Source organism: Sturnus vulgaris, chromosome 28 (assembly GCF_052056855.1).
Source record: "Sturnus vulgaris isolate bStuVul1 chromosome 28, bStuVul1.hap1, whole genome shotgun sequence".
NCBI lineage: Eukaryota > Metazoa > Chordata > Aves > Passeriformes > Sturnidae > Sturnus > Sturnus vulgaris.
This window is the reverse complement of record NC_142270.1, coordinates 616,920-637,607: the sequence shown is the minus strand read 5'-3', so window position 1 is coordinate 637,607 and position 20,688 is coordinate 616,920. Positions and strand designations below refer to the sequence as shown.

At 48.5% G+C, this 20,688-nt stretch overlaps 1 protein-coding gene across 5 annotated transcripts in view; it reads right to left on the bottom strand.

Annotated features, from left to right (window-relative positions):
- The window catches only part of AAK1 (AP2 associated kinase 1), a 71,242-nt gene that overhangs the window by 7,008 nt on the left and 43,546 nt on the right, over positions 1-20,688 (bottom strand). The window contains exons 16-21 of one of the 5 annotated variants that reach the window (XM_088179901.1): positions 20,305-20,400; positions 13,747-13,848; positions 12,630-12,731; positions 11,671-11,781; positions 8,673-8,777; positions 4,981-7,063 (exon numbers count right to left, since the gene is read on the bottom strand). The exons of 1 other annotated variant lie outside the window; for it this stretch is intronic. In XM_088179901.1, the coding sequence (XP_088036027.1) occupies positions 6,969-7,063; positions 8,673-8,777; positions 11,671-11,781; positions 12,630-12,731; positions 13,747-13,848; positions 20,305-20,400 (611 nt within the window). In that variant the 3' untranslated portion in view covers positions 4,981-6,968. Of the gene's footprint in view, positions 1-4,980; positions 7,064-8,672; positions 8,778-11,670; positions 11,782-12,629; positions 12,732-13,746; positions 13,849-20,304; positions 20,401-20,688 lie in introns of those variants that run through there. 3 more of the 5 variants (XM_088179902.1, XM_088179904.1, XM_088179903.1) reach the window with 3 other exon arrangements.

The window sequence follows — 20,688 nt, the reverse complement described above, 5'->3', positions numbered from 1 at the left end:
GTGTCACGCTGCTCAGATGGAAACCACCACCATGCATGGAAAATGGGCAGGACAGGGAAGGCAAATCAATGAAAAAATAATGCCAGGGAAGGTGCTTGCGACACGGCCCAGGGACACTGTGAGTACCACTGCTCAGAGGATGGGAGATGTCTGACACACGCATGGGCACACACAGCACCCTCAGCACCATCCCACCAGGTTTCTCTCCCACCCACCCATGACAGCAGCCACCAGAACAGGGGGTTTCCCTTCCCAACGCTGCTGCCCGAGGGAACTTCCAGCAGACAGAGCTCTGTCATTCCATCCTGCATTGCTGCTCTCCAAGCACATCTATTGCTTGGTAAATTCTCTCTTCCTGTGAGCCAGCCCACATATACGAGTGGGGATGCCCCAAAACCTGCTAAAATAACAGGCCCATTTCAAAGACTGAAGGTCAGCCTACAGCTTTTAGTGAATCCTAAGTAGCAGCTATTTTAGTAGCAGCCATTCTTTTTAACCACTGCCAGACAAATGTTTTTTTAACACTGCATACCATGACTTCAAATCAAGGATCAAAGCCCCAATGACCTGGCTTGTTTCTGCATTAGCATAACAACCAGTGCAGGGAGAGGCTATCCTGCCTTTCTCCAGCTCCAAGAGCCCATCAGGAGGCTGGGTTTGCCTTAGGACTCACACAGACAAAACAGAAGATCTCTTACCTTCACAGAACTACTGGCAGGTTAGAAGTGTGTCATTGGATTCGTTAGCAAGAGGATAGGAGAAAATCACATGAAAACTAAAACAGTAGGAATTGCGGCAAGTAGGAGGAGGGTGAGGAGGCTGGCTGGTACCCAGGGTCAGCAAGGCACCAACCAACACATCCTGCAGTGTCAGAACTTCACCCAGGGAAAACTCTGCCCACGGTAAGTGTTCATTTTTACACATCCATCACAGCCTTCAGTCACTGCTTCTCCATCACACCCATGGATACACAAATGATCCCCTTCTCGTCACTGCTCACAAGTAAAGACACAGCAGCCGTTCGTTAGGCACCAAAACCAGTATTTATTGGGAGGCTCTTCACCTGGGTACATCACACTGCTAAATAAAGACAGCATAGCTATGTGAACATTTGACCAGTCGCTCTACAAAAATCCCCTCTCTCCTGCAGCCCGTGTTGTCCACACTGGTTTTCCCTCAGGTGCCACTCTGGGATTACAGGAGCAGCAGGGCTCCGCTGGAGCTCCCTCCCAGGAGGCTGGTCCAGGGGTCACTGTGGCATTGAGACACAGGCTGAGCCAGAGCAAGACCAGCTGCCACATCATGTAAACACCTCTGGATCCCCCAGTCCACACTGATCCAGGAAAAAGGCATTCAGCATGGAGAGCATGGTCATGCAGACCAAGGGCCCACTCTGCACAAGAACAGCACATTAGGGTGGAATTTTCTTTTCTTTTGACATGCATTAGCAAGTGTCTGTGCCCCCACAAGTCACTACATTTGGGACAGAGTAGGAGAGGGAGGACAGGATCTAAACCCATCTGCTTAAGCAACATGCAGCTCTGAATGTGGGGACACTGCACAAGAAGCAGATTGCCCTGTTCTGGGAAAAATTACTTTTTCTCTTCTCTCTTCACGTGAGAAGGGCATCAAATGCTCAGCAGCACTTTTCTCCCTTGCCAAGGCCAGCACAGGAGCAATGAGTTACTCTGGGAGACAGAATCTAAGTGATGCTTTAGCAGGAGCTGCTTTCAGTCAGAGCTGCTGAGTGGCACCGCCAGGAAATGGCCACAGTGACCCGAACACAACAAAGCCAGACACAGGGATAGTCCCTGGGAGGCTGGGGACTCACTGACAAGGCAGGAGCACGACCTACACTGCCAGGGAATGTTTCTTTAATGCTGAACCAGGGAGATCTGGCACTTCCAGACCCCTCCCACGGTAAGTGGTTGCAGCTGCTTTTCTTTACCATGTTCCTTGGTCCCAAAAGGAGCTACAGCAGCATCATTACAACAAAGAAGACAGCATCATACCAGCATTTTACCTTATTTAATGTCTGATTGTGTGACTCAGACATCCCCTCTCTAGCTGTAAGTATCACAATAAAAAAGGGTTTGGACTACACTGATACCGAAATACCCCATCAAACCAAAACCATGTGTGTGAAGGTCAGGGAAGAGGTAACGAGATAAGTCCAGGGTCCCATAAGCAGTTGTAACCACAGGCTTTGCAAACCAGCACTGCAGAGGTGTCCTTGACTTTCAGGACCACAGGGAATTTCAGTTTGCCAGTACTGCTGGAGGCTTTGGCAGGTCTGAGATCAGAGACCAGCCCTGGGAAAAAGGCCTGGATGCAATTACAGAAAAGGGGTCACTCCACAAGCTGGTGACAGCAGGAGGGTGAAGGACAAATCTCACTGAACTGACGCAGTGCCTTTGGGTCTGGAGCCCTGGCGAATCTCTGTGGGGTCTCAGACCCGTTCATGGCAGATGATTTGCTTGGATTGATACAACAAAGCCCCACAAGCCCTCTGCAGAGATGCCCTTTTTGCAGAGGGAACATTTCCCAACATCTGCCTCTCCTGAGACCCAACAGCTCCTGTCCCCTCCCCTTCCAGACTCCCAGATCTGGGTCTTACTCCCTGGGGAAGCATCCCTCAGGTTTTCAGTGAGTGCTCAGGTTTAAGGAATGCCCACTGCAAACAGCCATGAGCTTTACAGCAGAGATCTTTACAGAAGCTGGAGCTTGGAGATGAGGATTCTCCCTACCCCTGTACAACACCAGTATGTAGTATTTGATTCCAGGGTCAGATATACATACTAAAAAAGACTCCAAACTATATTCAGGATCTTTTTCAAAAGGGAGAACCTTAATAAAACCTCTCATCACTCAGTACCCCAAGAATACACTCTGCAGGTATTCAGATAGCAACGTGAAAGAGCTTTACCCCAGTGACAGCCGTGGCACCTGGAGCTTCCCCAGCTTCCAAGGAAAACAGTGCCCTGAAGTGGCAGAGTACTGAAATAACTAAGTGGAAAACTAGGAAAGATTTACTCCCTATTCCAAGAGGCAAAGCAGTCACCACAATGGTGAGGATCTTAGTTCTGGAGCATAGCCCAAAAAGAAAGTCAGGAGAGACAAAAAAATTCCTGGAGTCTGAAGCTACTCCATCAGGAAACTCTCCCGATTTCATCATGCCAAAGTCAGGCAGCACTCAACATCCAGGAACAGGCAGCTAAAGATCAGCACAGTTACTAGTGTGCAGAATTACTGGTTTGGAATTTTAAAGGGGTCAAAAGACTTATCACTCCCTTATTCTTGCACTTTGGAGATCTTCCTTGTGTTCCAATTCCTAGAAGTGAACTATTCCAATTCCTAGAAGCAATCTCATTAAACAGCAATACAGAACTACCCCCACACAGCACTTTCAGCAAAGAGGTACCACAGCACAGCACCAAAGGTCAGTGACACCTGTGGCACTGGGACAATTTGCAGAATTAAGTGTTTCTGCTCAAAGGCAGTCACAGTGGGAGACCTGGAGGCAGATCCAGAGCCCTCAGTTCCAGAGGATACAGAATTTAACACTGTAGTTCTGGCACACTTGTACAGCCATCTGCACCAGGCAGGAGTTAAGCACACCCACTCATGTCCCACATTCCAGCAGCTCATGAAAAGAACAGTCTGACCCAAGAGCATCCTCTGGCTCCCCCTCAGTTTTGCTGTGCCCCAAGCAGAGGTTACACGAGTCCTGTTCAAGGTACAGGCAGGGACCCTTGCAGAAAAACAAAAGGGCAGCTCCATGGGGTGGCCCTGCTCCTGTGCTGGCAGAAGCAACAGTCCCAGAGCAGAGATGTCCCCAGAACAAGCCCAGCCAGCAGCCCCTCCTCGCTCCCCAGGGACAGCACAGTGAGTGAATTTTTAAATAAGGTGGTTTCGTGGTTTTGCACAGCCACTGGAGGCAACACCCGGCACGCTTTTAGGCCAAAGAACACCATTATGGTTTCTTCACAAGAAGCCCCCTCTAAAAAAAATTTTGCTCCACTCAGATTGGCTCAAGTGGGGTGGCAGAGGATGCAGATCTGCCACAAAGCCAAGATTCTCCCACTCACTGTCCCAGCAGGTTGCACAGCACCTGAGGCCCTGGCCAAGGAACTCCCAAGGGATCCTGAGCAGACTTGGACAGTCCAAACCCAGGAAGCTGCACCTTCCGTTTTGGGACAGATGCTCCCAACACAATGGATATTGTCAGAAACAACTGACCTTGTGCTCATCTGGTTAAAGATGAACAAGGAGCTTTCCAAAGGCCCCTCCCAACCTGAGCCTCTCAGAAGTAAGCAAAAAGCAACATCAAAATTCCAACTATTCCTTTGAACCTTTCCACCCAGACCCAGAGTTTGTTCCTGCACCCAAAGCACAACCCTGACATGAAGGGAAATTGCTCCACGTGTTGTGGTTTTATCTGCAGTTCCCTGACAGGAGATCCACCAGAACAGGCAATGCCACCTCCAGGCCCTGCTGCCATGCCACCACAAGGGCACTGCCCGTCACACCTTGAGGGCACTGCTCACAGGCACAGCAGAACAGCCCAGCTGGGACTCCAGGGACTGCTGTTGTCACTGAACACCTCCTTTCAGAGGGACACGAACACCTCCCCTGGCTCCAACCAAGCTCCAGCACTGATTCTTTGCCCCTCAGGGGAATGCCAGGCACCAAATGTGTCCCATGGGACCCAGGATGAAGTTCAGTTGTGCCCTGAGAGCAGCAGCTTTCACACAAACTCCCCAGTTCTGAGCAGCACCAACACTAGCCCAGAGCCTGTGGGACACTCTCAGTTTCTGGAGAGTTTAAAATGAATCCCCAGTCTCCACTCATCTCTCATTTCCATTCACTCTGCAAACACATGGTGAATATTTTCTGATAAAGGAGGTCTAAGAACAGACATCTCTAAAATATTGTATTCCCACCCACACCCATGAACAGCTACTTGAAAAAGCAATAAAATAAACATTCACATCTGCTTATTTAATAGCATTATTAACAACCCAGTGCATTTGTCATTTTTTCCAGAACCCTTGAACAAGCGTCATTAGATTTAAAATCTTAAACATTCTTTAAAAGTACTTTAATTCACAGAAATCTTTGTTTCTAATATACAGTAGATGGTTACTTTTTAAAATCCATTCTCTTTTCATATAATCTCAGTATCTGACTATACAATAACTTTCTATCTATAGCGTCTTCATGTTTTCCAGTTCAGCTTGCCTGTGCTTTAGGAATATAAAACAAAAAAATAATAAAGTTCTATCCACAATTTTACTAAGGTCATTTCCATAGTTCTCATGTAAAGCTTCTTTTGGAAAGTGCAGTATACACATGTAATGATACAACACACTTAAGCAGTACTTTTATTAATAAGTGTAGGTTTTAAAAGAAGAGTAATGTAGAGACACAACCGATGGGAGTTCTATGTACAGAATTTGTTAAACTAAGTGTTGGGGTGGGGAGAAGATGGAGAGAGGAAAGGAAGATTCACAAACTTGGGGTTCTTCCCTTCTCAGCGAGGTCAGCACAGACACATTCAGTCGCTCGCACTTTCGCACGTGGGAACTGCACTGTTACTAATACAGCTACAAACACAAACACAGGGAGCAGGAAGCTGGGGAGAATTCCACTACAGAGGAAGAGTCCTTCTGCTCAGAGAGGGCTTTCAAATACGAGATAGAAATTCATGGTAAGCCAAGGGAAATGAGTTGAGCGTATCCAGCTATTGACAAACCAAGCGTGTGAAGGGGAAGAACAGGGAGAACCCACCGAGTTGTAGCAGCACTGATTTCAAACCACCTGAACCGAGTGCATGCGTGTTCACAGAGACTGGGGTGGAGAAAGGCCCACAGGAATCTTTGTCTACTGAAACAATGGCTCCATACTGAACTGGGGTGCACTATAGCAGTTACAAGAGAAAATGGAGAACCCAGAACAGATACCAGATGCTTGACTAAAACCAAGATTAAAAATAGACAAACAGCTGTAGGACAATTTGTTTCATACACAATTTACAGTAGGTTGAGGGAATTTTCTTTTTTTTCCAGTCAAACACAGAAAATAACTCACAGAAAATACATCTGCTGCTGCCACAGCGCCCTTTTCACCCAAAAAAGGTCAGTGAAACACTGGTCACAGCCATACTCACATGGATTTGGTTCAAAACCTCGTTACACTTCACTTAGGGTAATTTCTGCAGCTTTAACAATCTGGTTGGTTTCTTTTTCCTTTTCTCTTTTTTCCCTTTTCCCTGGTTTTCCCTCCCCCAGGAAGTGCAGTTTGTTCCCAGCAGGATTGTTAAACAGCAAACCATGAGCTGGGGGCAGCTGGAAAACTCTTCATGTGCACCATCACCAGGGTATAGCCAGACTGCTCTGGAGGAACTCAGGGCTTCCTCCTCCTCTGAAGCAATTCAGAGCCACCAGCTTTCCTGCCCTGTGTCCTGCAGCTGAGGGATGTCCCTGCTACTGTTACCTGGCCCCTGCTCCTGCCCAGCCGTGGGGAAATGGGAACAGAACCAAAACCACACCCAAAAGCACAAAGCAAAGATGGGGACGCGTTGTTCACACCCTGCTCTGGGGAGAAGAGCAGAGGCAGGGTCACAGAGCAGCCACAGCTCCCTGAGCAGGGCCAGGAGGGCTCTTCACGGTGCTCCCCTGTGCACGGCCACGGGACAGTGCAGAGGGAACCCCACAGGGCTTTACCAGCTTTAGAGAGAACAGGCTACCTGGAGAACTGAGCCAGAATCTTCCCCAGGGCATGGGAAGACAGGGAGAGAGGTGGGTGACCGTCTCCTGTTGGCAGATTTTTCTCTTAGTTAAAAGAGGAAAAAAAAAAAAAAAAAAAAAAGCAAAGCCCCAAAGAAGCACAACAGAAGGAAACTCTTCTGGCAACGAAACCGGAGGTTTGGGTACGTTACAGAAACTGCGTCTGCTACTGTGTCACTGCTACAGGTCTATGAGCTGATCCACCAGCAGCAAAGACCTGGCTATGTTGGGAAGACTGGACTCAGAGCTTCCACTGTTGTTTCTAGAATGCCCACCTGAAAGTGTGAGAGATAGGAATTCAGTATTGAACAGGACACACACAGACACGACAGTTTCAGAAGTTCAAGATCAAGAAAGAAGGAAAAAAGTCAAAGCAGAACAGAAAACTTGCTCATGCTCTTCTCATTATTTGCATCATGATAGCAAAGAATCCCCTGCTCGCTTTTCCACCCTCTCCCCCCAAACCAAACCAGAACAGCAGCCAACAAATCCCTACAAACCCATTCTTTCCACAAACTTTATCCAGAACCCTGTCCTTACTAAGGGATCTCCAAAACAATTCAAGGATTCCCACAGCCCATAGAAAGGACAGGTCAAAGTTTTTAAATCTTGAAATCTAGTTGCAATTTTAGGTGCATCTTTGGGTGCTTTGAGCTGCTTCCAGGAGAACTGGGCTATTGTGGGACCTTCTGCAACTGGGACTTGGACACTAAAGGACAGAACCACAGAATGGTTTGGGTTGGAAAGGACCTTAAAGACCACCTGGTTCCAACCCCCTAGGATGGTCCTCTGCACTCAAGGTGGCCTATCTTTGGCCCAGCTCTGGGAGAAATCTCTGACTTACAGCAGGAGAAGTATTTGTAATGTCTGAACTGTTTCTAATGAGTGTCATCCTCTGAAAGCCAAGACTAGTGCAGAGCAGGGGTTCAGCACATTCCTGCTGAGACCAAAAATGGGAGGTAGGGAAGCCAAAAAGTCCCGTGAGCAAAAAAAAAAAAAAACAAAAAAACCAAAAAAACACAAACCGCAAAAAAGCCCTTAAAAAAACCCACATTAAAAAAAAAAAAAGTCCAGGATTTGTCTTTAAACCTCCACAAGTATATCAAAGGCTGTAATCAAAAAATCCTCTCAGTGGGGTGACTGCAGAGAGGGGACCCAGTTCACTGATCCTTCACTGGCCAGGAGTGAAACACTGCCTGCTGCTGTCCCTAAAGAGCTGAAACCACAGCACAGTTGGTGCTGCTAAGCCACCAGTGCTGCTGGTTCCTCACACCCCCCGTGGGGCTGAGACTGCTGGCAAAGATCTCCTTCAGGGCATCTGGTGCCAGAACGAAAAGGAGCAGCTGTACAGTCACTGCCCTACAGACTGTGCCTGCCCAGAGCTCCTCAGGGGAGGTGGGGACATGGACCAGACTTCTCACACAGCTCCTACCTTGGGAAGACACCAACCAGAAGTGAAAAAAACCTCACTTTCAGCAGGAGTTTTGGGCTCTAAAGGATTATCATAATTCTCAGTCTTTCTTGTGCCTCATGCCAAGCTCACTTAGAAGAGCAAAGCTTGGGCAGTAAGTAAGAAGGTGGGAGGACACAGCTCTCACTGCATTCAGCCACTGAGGGGTCTGTGCCCTCCTAGCAGGCTGGGAGAAATAACCCCATGGGAACTTAAATATTGCATGTCTGGTTTTGGACATGGAAATCTCCCAAGCAGATAAACTACAGAGATTTCAAGGCCAAGGCATTTCATTAAACACCACACTGATAGTATCTCACAGCTCAGAATTTGAACTAGTCTCATGTGCTGCAGCACCACTGCCCCAAAACTAATTTATATATTCACTGTTTGCCTTTTTTCCTTCCCTTTTTCAGTCCCACATCCTGGCTTACCTTGTGAGTTTTTGGATATCAACACTGGAATTGGGTCAAACTCATCTTCCGTCACTTTTTCAGAGCCCTCAGGAGCATCAAAGCCTGATATCAGGTTAGTATCTTCTGCAGCATAGAAGAGAAATAAGAGTAAAGAAGCAAAGACAGCAGAGAGGCTGGTTAGAATTGCCAGGAAGTGTTAGAACATCTTAATGTTTTCAGAGACAGCGTTTAGAAGTAGGAGTTTTATTCAAAAGGTGAAATAAAGTTGGTAAGTCTGGGTAGGAAAGAAGAGAGGCAATGAAATACAGAAGTGGAGGGGATCAAACTAAACCAAGCAAGCCAAGTCACAAGACCCAGAACAAAACCTGACCAGTCTGAAGGCTCAGCTGGACACCTGGAAGCCGTGGCAGAGGCCTGGGGTAAGCTCTCAAGGACTGAAGGTGTTCTTTGTCATGAGCATGGTGAGAGAGCCGAGTCTGGCTCTCTGGCTACCAGCTCTCATGCACAGGGAGAGGAAAAAGGCTGGGGAATAAAAAAAAAAAAAAAAAAAAGCTACAAACCACAGAAGAAATTCCAGTCGTCTACATGAGACAAAACCCTAAGCTTTCACTCGCAGCAATAAAATAAGAAGAGCAACATGAAGTCAGATTGTCAGATTTCCAAGGAGTTTACCTGCCTATAGAGTACCCAGATGCTGTGAGAGATTTTCTAGAGGCCCCAGGGAGCCTCTTTGGAATTATCTGGGAGATAATTCCATTGATTTCAAACCACGTCAGCTGCAGTTCAACACTTGATGGGAGGCACTTTCAACCACCTCCAGAGATGAGATGACTTATCCATCTCATCAGGCAATTATGCATCTTCAGAGCCTCTCACACTCGCTGGGCATCACTACTTGCTCCTTTAGACAGCTCAAATACCCTCCCAAATCTGCTCCTTAACTCCTGTATTTCAGAAAGAAAGCCCAGCAAGGACACACCAACCCAACAGTTCTGGTGAACAGGAACATTCCTGTCTGCCTCCCGTTGGGAATGAGAGATTTCTACCTAAAGCTGACCAAGATTTACCAGGTTTGGGGAGAGATGAGGCAAGAAAGTCCTTGCGGAACTACTCTGTGCTCTGGAGGATCAGACCCAGGGAAAACCAGCCCCAGGTGTTTCAGGACAGTAGTGCAAAGTGTCCACAACACAAAACACACAAAGGTTCATCTGAACAGGAATGGCCACCATGACCTCTCTGTCCCCAGTTATTTATTTGTGCCTCTTCCCAACAGCCTGGGAGCTCTTACAAGGATTCTACTTCCATGGCATTTCTTCACACAGCTACCCACAGCTCCAGAAGCACTGCCCAGCTGTGGACAACCCTGGCCAATGTCCCCACCTGGGCACAGCCCCTTCAAAGCTCTGGAACTCGGCTCAGTGACTTGTGCTACCCCAAGGAGAAACCTCCTCCCCCTCTCACACACAAGAGCCTGGTGCTGAATTCAGCAAATGCAGGTTCAGGGACCCTGAAGGCTCAGCACCAACTCCAGGGCCAGCAAAGGGCCCAGAGATGGACATGGAAAGGCTACAGTGGCAAGGCTGAAGGATCAGCCTGCTCAGAGCCCAGATCCCACTGATAAAGGATCAGAGCGTGGCTGCTCTTCCATGATCCCACTGATAAAGGATCAGAGCGTGGCTGCTCTTCCATGATCCCACTGATAAAGGATCAGAGCGTGGCTGCTCTTCCATGATCCCACTGATAAAGGATCAGAACATGGCTGTTTTTCCAGCCCTCCTGGTCCCACTGGTGCCAGGAGCGCTGCAGCTCCACAAGCTGATGACACCCAGGGACAATAGCACCTGTCCCAGGGGTGTTTTCAGCACCAGCACCAGGACTGGATAAACTCAGCAAAAAATAAAGAGTGAGACTAATGTTCAGTTAATAACCACGCTCAGAGCTACAAATGAGGGTTTCAAAACAAGCCTTCAATGAGTTCTGGAAGATTTTAATACCATGCACCTACCCCCCATTAACAGTCTTACTTTCCTCATCACACATGAGTCTTTCTCATCCCAGAAGGAGCAGCAGGACAGCCCTGGGAGAGCCATGCAGAAAATTCATTTTCTCATTAAGCCACGCCAGCACATCTGGGCTTTTCCGTGTCCCAGGATGGAGCAGTAACTGCTCCACACACATTTCAATGCAAAGTAAAGTGGTACAGGAGTGTATTACAGCACTGAGTAATTAGAACAACTGCTTGTTTAACCCAGAAGCTCTATGGAAAGCACAAACTCATTCTGTAGTGCCATTAAGTATAAAATTTGATTAAAGACTGTTTTTGCAGCAATTCCTCCGAGGCCAGAGCATTTCTGTTGCTACAGGGATACTCACCAAGTGAGCAAAGCACACCCCAGCTCTAAGGAGCACCCAGGAATCAGCAGTGCTTCTCTGGGCCTCTCTTCAAGGCAATAAATAGCCCAGAAGTCCTGGCCTTCCCCCTCAGATTCTCATCCATATTTGCTGGGACTCTACAGCTGGACTTAAAAGAGCTTCTCCTGATAAGGACTACGTTCTCTAGGGCTGGAAGAGCTCATCTACCTGGGATGCTAACTTCAATAATCCAAAAAAAATTCCTTTTGTTCCAAAAAGTTGTGACAGATGATTATCAGGCTCCCTTTGAGAATTAATAGTGCAGAAAAAAACACAAGTCTCAAATCCTACATGGAAAAAGCAGACGCAGAATGCATTCAGTGAAGAAGGGCTGCACAGAGCCCACAGTTCCTGCCTGCTGGATCCCCACTCCATGAAAAACAACACCATTTTTGATAACTCTGTCTTTACAGTCAAGCTGAATACTTGATTTTTTCCCCCCCCTTAGTACTTCAGTGCATATTCCAAGTTTGAGCAGCTTGGGAAGAAAACAAAGCAGTGGCTTGGGGACAATAAAACACCAGAACAGGTCAGAGCATCTGTTTCTGTAAACCAGGAGCAGCTTCACGTCAGCTCCAGGCCAGGGGCAGGAGAGCCAGTTTACCTTTGTGAGGCTGAGCTGTGAAAGCTACAGGAGCAAACTCATCCAGGAGGTCAGCAGCAGGGTTAGAGAGCAGAGAACAGTCAAGCAGAGAGTCTTCCCCAGTGAGAGAGTCTGGATCCAGGTGAGCATCCCAGGGTGGCATTGAACAGGACACAAAGTGTTAAGCTCACATTCCCACACTCCCCTTCACCCACATGCAGGGCACGAGCACAGCTTTGGTGCAAAGCCAGCACAAACACTGCCATTTCTTCTGATGGAAGGGATTCCACTGCTCTCAGTGAGGGCAGAGTCCCAGCACCTCCAGCTGGGCTTTCTGTCTCTCTGAAGCTGAACAGATACAGGAATCCCACAAAGCCAGATTAAAGTGGGAGCTCTGCAGAGAGAGGAGCTTCAAACCTAGGGCACCAGATACCTCTGAGAAAAGCTCAAGTCTATCTGCTGTGGCAAGTGGCCCAATCAAGGCTGCACAATGAGAAAGGGCCAGGAGCTCCTTCTTGCCCCCCTAGGACAAATCAGTGACTGCTCCTGAGTTCTAAACCACTTCATGGGAGCAATGCACCAGCACCTACAGGTCTGTGATGGTGGGCTCAAGGAACACTGTACCAAGGAATCACAGAATCTCCTGAGTGAGAAGTGACCTACAGGGACCAGAGCCCAGCTCCTGGCCCTGCACAGACGCCCCAAAATCCCACCCTGTGCATCCCTGGAAGGGGTGTCCAAAGGCTCCTGGAGCTCTGGCAGCCTTGGGGCCGTGCCCATTCCCTGGAGAGCCTGAGCAGTGCCAGCACCCACTGGGGTAAGAACCTTCTCCATTCCTCCCAAGGAGATGAGGAGCCACAGAGCACTCCCTGAGCAAGGCCCCCAGGCAGGCCCGGTGCCAGCAGTGGAAGAACACCCCTGTAGAAGCAGCTAGAGCTCTCTGGTCCTCAGAGCCCCCCAGCCCCTCCTGCCTCACCAACCTGTTCTGTTGGAGGCCACCGACTCGCTGTGGGACACAAGGCGCTGGGGCAGAGGGGCCTCCAGCCCCGGGATGAGGCTCTCCACAGCCACGTCAGCTTTTCCTTTCCACAGGGGCACAGCAGAACAGGAGAAGCCAGAGGTTAGTTTGCAAGGAAAAGCAGAAGAAGGAACTGAGGCAGGAGCTGTCTGAATCCTTTACTGACCCTATAGTATATGTCAGCTCAAGGGTTTGTTTGGTTTTAAACCCTGGCTTCAGCTCTTATTTATTTATTTGAATTTGTACAGGCCCAATTTGAAATACCCAGAGAGAGGAACAGCTCGAACACCAGTTACTAACACCTGCCCTGCAGCTGAACAGGAAGAAAACATCCGCAAGAGCCTTGTCCAGCAAAAGGAAAACAGTGACCATTGGAGTCCCCTTGCATTCAGAGTAACTGATCATTAAAATTCAGACAACTGCCAGAAACTGCCAAAGTAGAAGTTTTACTATTACAGGGAGTCATGTCCTTCCTTTCTACCAGAGCCAGAGGTCACACCCATCTGGTCACAGGAGCCCAGCTACGACCCCAACCCACAGAAGCAGCTGATGGAAACAGCCTGCAATCATTGTCTTCAGTGCACTTGGCAAGTGGATAGAAACAATTCTGCAGCACTCCAGCATCCTGAGCCTCCTGCATCCAGGCTTACAGCAGCCTAGCATGTTTATTCCCAGCACTTCCCAGGTCCAGGGAATGCTGTCCTTCCTCCTCCTCCTGCTGAAGGTCCACGAAGAGACACCAGCTCAGTGCCTGGGCCATGGTCAAACACAAAATCTTGACAAGAAATAAAGGTATTTTTGCATCTTCTTCAATCAGCAATTAACTTTTCTTCTACCAAGAGAATACCCAAGGCATAGCTGTGCCACGTCACTGCCAGATCAGCGCAGACACCAAATCCTCACTGCTCAGTGCCCATCTCTGGCACAGAGGAAAGGCAGATCTGTCTCAGCATGATCCATTCCTTCCCTCACACTGTATGCCCAGCAGCAGGGGCTGTTCTGGGAGCCAGCGGTGCATAGGGTGAGCATGCAGGGCAGGACAGCAGTGTGACAGGAGGGGACAGGGCTGGGGGCTTTACCATTGACAGCGTCTGACGTGCTGCCGAAGGGGTCAGCCAGAGGCAGGAGCTCAGGGAGCAGGAGCGCAGGCTCGGGAGATTTGAGTCCCTCAATCAATTTTTCTGGGGCAAGCAGGAAGAGGAGAAAGGGAGGCAACAGAGAGAAAAAGCAAAAGAAAGAAAAAGACAACATTAATGAGGTGCTCAGTTCATGGTTCACTGTGCCCTAGAGGAGCATCTGCAGCACGGACTGTGCAAATGGCTCCAGCACAGAACCCCGAGTGGCCTGGGCTGCAAAGGACCTTCCAAAGCTCATCCAACCCCTGCCACGGGCAGGGATACCTTCCACAAGCCCAGCTTGCTCCAAGCCCCAAGTGTCCAGCCTGGCCTTGATACTTTGAGTTCACAGACTGGTGTTATTATTTATTATCCAAAGAAACCCTCTCACAACTGCACAGAAGCACAGGAATCCTGCTGTGTAAGACTGGTTCTCAGGAACACCAAAGAAAAGCTTAAGTTACACTGCTACATATGTGGGAATAATACCCATCCTTTTCTATTGCCCAATATAAATAATAAAATAGTCTGATGGCTTTGGAACTGCTTACTTAAAGCAGGACAAGTTCTACTCCCCACAACAAAGCCAACAACTGAAGCAACCAGGAGGAGAAGGAAACCTAAAAATCAGCCCAAGAGGCAGCTGTTATATCATTACAGGCCTGAAGAAGGTCAACTGAAAGGAAAAATGTGATGGAAACAGCAGGTCTGATACTCTTCCCAATAAGTAAGAATCCATTCTAGAGGCTGGATTTGCATCCAGTGCCATCCCTGGCTTGTGTGGCACAAAGGGGGCAGAGAGGACAGGCTGGGAGCAGGAGCACCAAGAGGTGTTACTGCTGTCAGAGGGGCTAAGGAGGTTGGTTATGAGGTGCTGGGAAAACAGCAAAAGAGAGCTGTGGGGAGAAGGAGACAGGGAACATGCTCCATTCCAGGCAGACTCTTGCCAAGGGCCTGTCAGTGCCCAGCTCCTCCCCAGGCATCCCCCTGCAACTTCACACCCACACACAAAGCAACCATTCCTGCCAGATCCCATTTCCAGGTGTCCTGCTCCTCCTCCCTTCACAACAGTTTTCTTCTGTTCCAACTGTGCAGATTTTCCCTGTGACATACTGGAATTGCCCCAGACAGGTCCCAGAGTTGCCTATTGAGCTCAGCCATGTTTTTAACCACAGAGATTCTGAGAACAACCGTGGAATTCTCCCCACGTGTTCATCTTCCCTCTTGCCCCAGGGCACAGCAGGTTTTATGCAAAGCTTAAGGCTGTCAGTGGTTCTTTGTCTGATTTTGTTTCTTGTCTCACAAGATCTCCTTTCCTGCCTCCTTCAGTGCTGGTGCTGATCTGCCAGTGCTGTTTCAGGCATCCTTCAGTGCATGATTTAAAGGCACTTTTATCCCTTTGCAATGAGGCTGAGGAGTTCAACAAAAACAAGAAGGTGTCAGGATGAATGGGAAAGGAGATAAAGTGCCTCAAATCCAATAGACAAACCCAGATCACTCTTGTGCAGACAAATGAACAAGATAAACAAGGTTAAGAAAATGTAACCCATTACAGAAGTATTTGACCTCATAGAGCTCCTGAAGGGCTCTCGGGGTGGGCCTTCATCAATTCCAGCTAGAAAATGTGTGTTTTACCCAGTCACCGTGCTCCCACTTGGAGCTGCTGCCTCTTGGGGACCTCCTCTTCATAAGTCAGCCTGTGGAAAACCTGCCAGATGCTTTCCAGCTGCAGGGAAGTGAGTCTGACCCAGTTCAGGATGAGCTGACCACTGCCAACCATTTTCTGTTGGGTTTTCTGCTTTGTCCCATTTCAGCCCTGCCAGGGCAGGTTTGCTGGGGCTGTGCAGCAGCCAGAGAGACCATGGCAAGCTTTTAGAAGGTGTCTAAGCTTAAAAGCTCAGAGGGGGATTTAAAAGTGCCCTCTCAGCCCCTTCCTGAGGAAGAGCCCAGCCATACACTGCAGGCTTTAAGAAAGAATGTGAAACATTTGCTAATGTTCCTTGCAGTAAGAAATTACTGAGGGTTTCCTATCAGAGTAAGCAAAACAGCTGCAGGAAAAGCAGAGCAAGAGTCTGCAGCTGATGGGTCTTGGAGCATCCCCAAGAAGCTGATGCTGGTGGCTTCAGAGCCTGGAAAACCAAATCACTTCCTCCAAGAACGAAAGCAAGAGCCTCTCCTCTGATGTGCACCAACATAAGGAGGAGGTGAAGCCATTGAAATAACTCTGGATTAATCTCTTGGGACAAGCAAACAGGCCAAACCCCATGCACTGGCTGAGAACACAGCTTTGGACAACGCAGTGAGAAAGTGCTGACCTTCTCTTCAGATCCTTTTCTAACACATACACAGACCTGATGGAGTTTACAGTCAGTCAGCTTGCTCAGACTTTGCATCTGCAGCCAGAGACTGTGTTGCCATGCTGCTTTTATTGCTGGCCACACACCCCTTCAGCCACAAATATGTTTTAAGAAACACCAGAGTTAGGAAAAAATATCAATCAAGAGATGAGGGAGGCAAAGGGGCTTTAGGTTAGAGCAGGCTATTAGAAACAACAAGAACTCCTGAAAACTTGCAAGTTAAAAGGGAGCAGAGGGCAGAGCTCTGTGCCAAGGTGAGGACACTGAGGCACATGCCCAAGGCAGGAGGGGCAGCAGCACTGCACACACAGGGCTGTACTCACTGCAGGGCTGCCCTGGGACAGCACACACAGCTCAAGAGAGCACACAGCAGAGTCCTCTCCTTCGGGGGCCAGCTGGGAAAGAGAGACACGGCTGTGAAAGTCCTGCAGGCCAGCAGGTGGGAAGGGAGGGAAATCACCAGTGTGGGCAGAGGTTTGTCACTGGGGAGGGTTTCTGCCTACTGACTGATCGAGGGTTAGCAGCTCAAAGGAGGCCCTGCATGGTATTCAGCAACACAGTCCTTGGACTAGCCCAGGCAAGGCACTGCACTTCCACTGTCCTGACGGTGAAATAGATAGAAAGAGAAAGGGAATAAAGCAAATGGAATGCTTTGAATGCACAGGGCTTTACAAACACCATGGAAGGTAACAGCACAACACTTAACAATGGCTCCTTAAGAGATCAAAATCAAGCAATTTTAGTTTCATGTTCGAGATCTCAAGTACTCATAAAATAATAAATTCTTCCCCCAAGATCAAACTCAAAGCCCAGACAGAACAACACTGGATGCTCTTTACACTCATTTAGTTGGGCCTGCTGGCTTTGTCGCTTTAAATCATCACACCACCACCTTGTCCTCTCAGTAAATACAGCAATAAATCCATCAAGTTCCTACAGTTGCCCTTTTGCATTTTCCCAACTCAAGATATAAACTAAGATGATTAGTGCACACCCACAGTTGCTGTGCATGCCTAATTGTGCATGTGCAATTACTTTATCTCAATGTGTCATCTTGGTACAAATAAATTCTCAGCAGAAATACAGTTGTTTATTACAGTTGTTATAAACACCCAGGCATAGCTGGGCACCCAGTTATCTTCTCAGAATTTATGGGCCTGGAGTAGAGTTATGGTGATTAAAAACATCTCATCAAGTATTTTGTTCCCAAAAAAATAAAATACCCTCCTACATCAGACAGAGTGACCCCACAGAGCTCCCCTGACCAACACCCCAAGATTAGTCAGTGATGAAGCCTGAAATAAGCTCATTAAGAACAACTTGGCTCATTTTCCTGCACATACACAAGGAAATATGTTTTCAGCATGAATATTTAATTTTCCCTTACTTTAACAGATGTTTTGCCATATTTTTACATCCCTCTTGCCAGCTCCTCTTACTAGTTACAATTCAACTGAGAGCTGCAGCCATTACACAGGGGAGGAGGAGGGACACACTGAACACCACCCACTGGCACCTGACTGCATCTGTCCTGCAAGGGGGAGAGGCTCTGACCAACACTCAGGTGATGCCACCTGCACCTCCAGGTGCCAAGGGGAGGAGGTTTGTGGCTAAGCAGAAAAAGCAGCTGAGCTTTAGCCAGGCCCCGAGCTGCTGCAGGGCTAGAGGGCAGGGGCCAGGCCCCAGGACTGGCTCTGTAGGACAAACAGGGCTAACACCCAGTAAAACCTCACCCATGTACTGAAACCCTCCCTGAACGACACTGCCCTGTAGGCTCAGGGTGCAGGCTCACACTTCCACTTCTCAAAGGGCCATGCATCCTCCCACCTGATAAAGACAGAGGTAAAATGTTTTCAAAACAAGGAGATGCACTATCAAAGCTTTCTCAGGTATAAAAATATCCCAAAGCAAATATTCAGCTGCTTCTGCACAGAACTGAGGCAGCTGTCCAGGTGCTGTGCTGGAGCCGGAGTCACTCCCAGCTCTGCTGACCACTGCAAACACCTGAGCAGCACAGCCCTGGGCCAAGCCCTCTGTGCTGGGGATGTTCCTCACAGGTAACACTGACACAGAAGAACAAACACGACACTGCCGGATGACACATACAGCCGGAAAACCTGAGTTCAAATCCAGAAGTTTGATCTTTTCTGCTGAATTTACAAGCAGACAACCCCTCCCAGTTCCAAGGCTAAGTGCTAGTCGGTAGCCCTAGTCCTTGAAAATATTAATGAGCTCCTGGCCTCAGGTTTTAATTTAAAAAGAACAAACAAATGAAAATGGTTTTGCAGGAACCGTGAAGGCCAACCAAGCCAGGTCTCCTGCATGTCCTGGCCTCATGGAAGGGGATTCACTGCACTGAACAGAAGCATAGGCAGCAGGGAGAGCAGCAAGAGCAGGGTTAGCACCTGCCTGCAGAGGTCCACAACCAGGCAGGCTCAGATCTGCAGGAGCAACCTGGCACCACAGAGCCTGCATCCACTGCTGCTCTGATAAGCTGCCTCAAAGGCAGGGGTGGCAATTCCTCCACAGGGGTTTCTCTACTGGTAGGAATTCCAGAGCTCCCACAGCTGAGGCTGCAACTGCTGCTCCACAGGGTCCTGCTCTATGGAGATGCAACAGGGAGAACACCCTGGTGTCCAGTTGTGAGCTAGGATGCTGGTGGGGAAATAAATGGTCTGGGTGACTTCAGTCAGGACAACCAACACTTCCAGTAGCAGTTGGGGGGAAGGAAGAAGGAAAATATGCAGTCAGCTGCATTCTGTGGGTTGTTTTCAAGGTAGAGCTAGGCAAGTCAGCTCCTGGCAGTGCTCTCACAAGGAACAGACTCCAAGTTCTGCTTCTACTCTCAAAATATTTTATGGGTAAAATCCCTTTTGGACCAAACCACCTTTCTTCTGCTCTTTGAGCATCCACCAGAAAGAAGTAAGATCCACAGAGTTATGGATAAAAGGTTTCTTTTTTTTCCTGAATTGCTCAAGTCTCCATGGAGAGATGCCACCTTCAGAGTACATTTTAAAGCTTGGGTCCTCCAAACCACCAGTGACCCAGAGCATGGGCTAAGGACAAGGGTGGGAGCAGCAGTTGTGCTCTAGGGCTCACTGACGTGGGACCTGCCACGCACATTCACCAGAGGGCTGAGAGAGGCTCCAAGATAAAAACATTCCCATATTCCAAATCCTACCAATTTGCAAATAAGCTCCTAAGCACTTACATAATCTTGTGCTAAAAAGTGTTGGCTGCTGCAGTCAGAAATGTGCACAGAGAAGGCTTTGAAGCAGCACTGCAAAGTAAATGAAATAGCACCAACTGCACTGGAAAATCTTGCCAAATCAGAAAAGGTCACATGTAACTTGTGCTTCACAAGATGCTCAGATTTGCAAGAGACTTTGGAAGCCAAAGAAACACTGACTCTTACAGGAAAGAAAGATTAACAATAATAAAACCTACAATTTCAATGTTGGAGACAATTTGAAAATAGCTTAAATCAGAACAGGTATTTAATTATCTAGGGATTATTTCTCATAGAATCTTGGAAAGTTTATTTTGGAAGGGACCTTAAAGCCTACCTCATTCCACCCCCTGCCATGGGCAGGGACACCTTCCACCATCCCAGGGTACTCCAGGCCCCATCCAGGCTGGCCTTGGACACTGCCAGGGATCCAAGGACAGCCACAGCTTCTCTGGGCACCCTGTGCCAGGGCCTCCCCACCCTCCTAGGGAACAATTCCTTCCAAGTATCCCACCTAACCCTGCCCTCTGGCAACGGAAAGCCATTCCCTGTGTCCTGTCCCTCCAGGCCCTTGTCCCCAGCTCTCCCAGAGCCCCTTTAGGCCCTGGAAGGGGCTCTGAGGTCTCCCTGGAGCCTCCTCTGCTCCAGACAGAACAAACCCAACTCTCTCACCTCTCCCTCCTAGGAGAGGTGCTCCAGCCCTCCAATCACTTTAGGCTTTGAATGCTGAGCCTCTAAAGACACCAACATTTTTGACATTAGGAACAATGAGATAACCCCAGGCTCTGCCATGAAAACCATCCCCACTGCCAGTGAGCCCAGCAGAGCCTGGAAGTGCCCAGGATGTCAGGTGTGCCTACAAACAGAACGAGAATATTAAGAGGACAAAACAAAGCCCAAGACTCTGCCCCCCTCCACCCCCTCAGCTCTGGTTACCTGGGGTGTCAGATAACGGGAGAGGAATGAAAGGATCAGGCACAGTCAGAAGAGGAGGGCTAGAGTCCAAACTCAGAATGTCTTTCGTTATTTCAGCTGGCAGAAAGAGAAAAGGAAAAGAAAATGCAGAGTGAACAGAGAAGAGGAAAGGAGAAAGCACAGTGCAAAACCCCAACACAAGCACAGCCCCAGCTCTGGCCTGACACAAGCACACACAGGTACACTCTGACCAAGTGTACTACTCAAAAGAATAAAAAAAAAAAACTACTGTTACCATGTGGTTCTCCAACACAACTTAACCCACAGATCTCAGAACATTCCCCAGCAGGGAAGAACTGTTATCTGCCTTCACAGCAGCATGGAAAATGAAAAAGGACAAGAAAA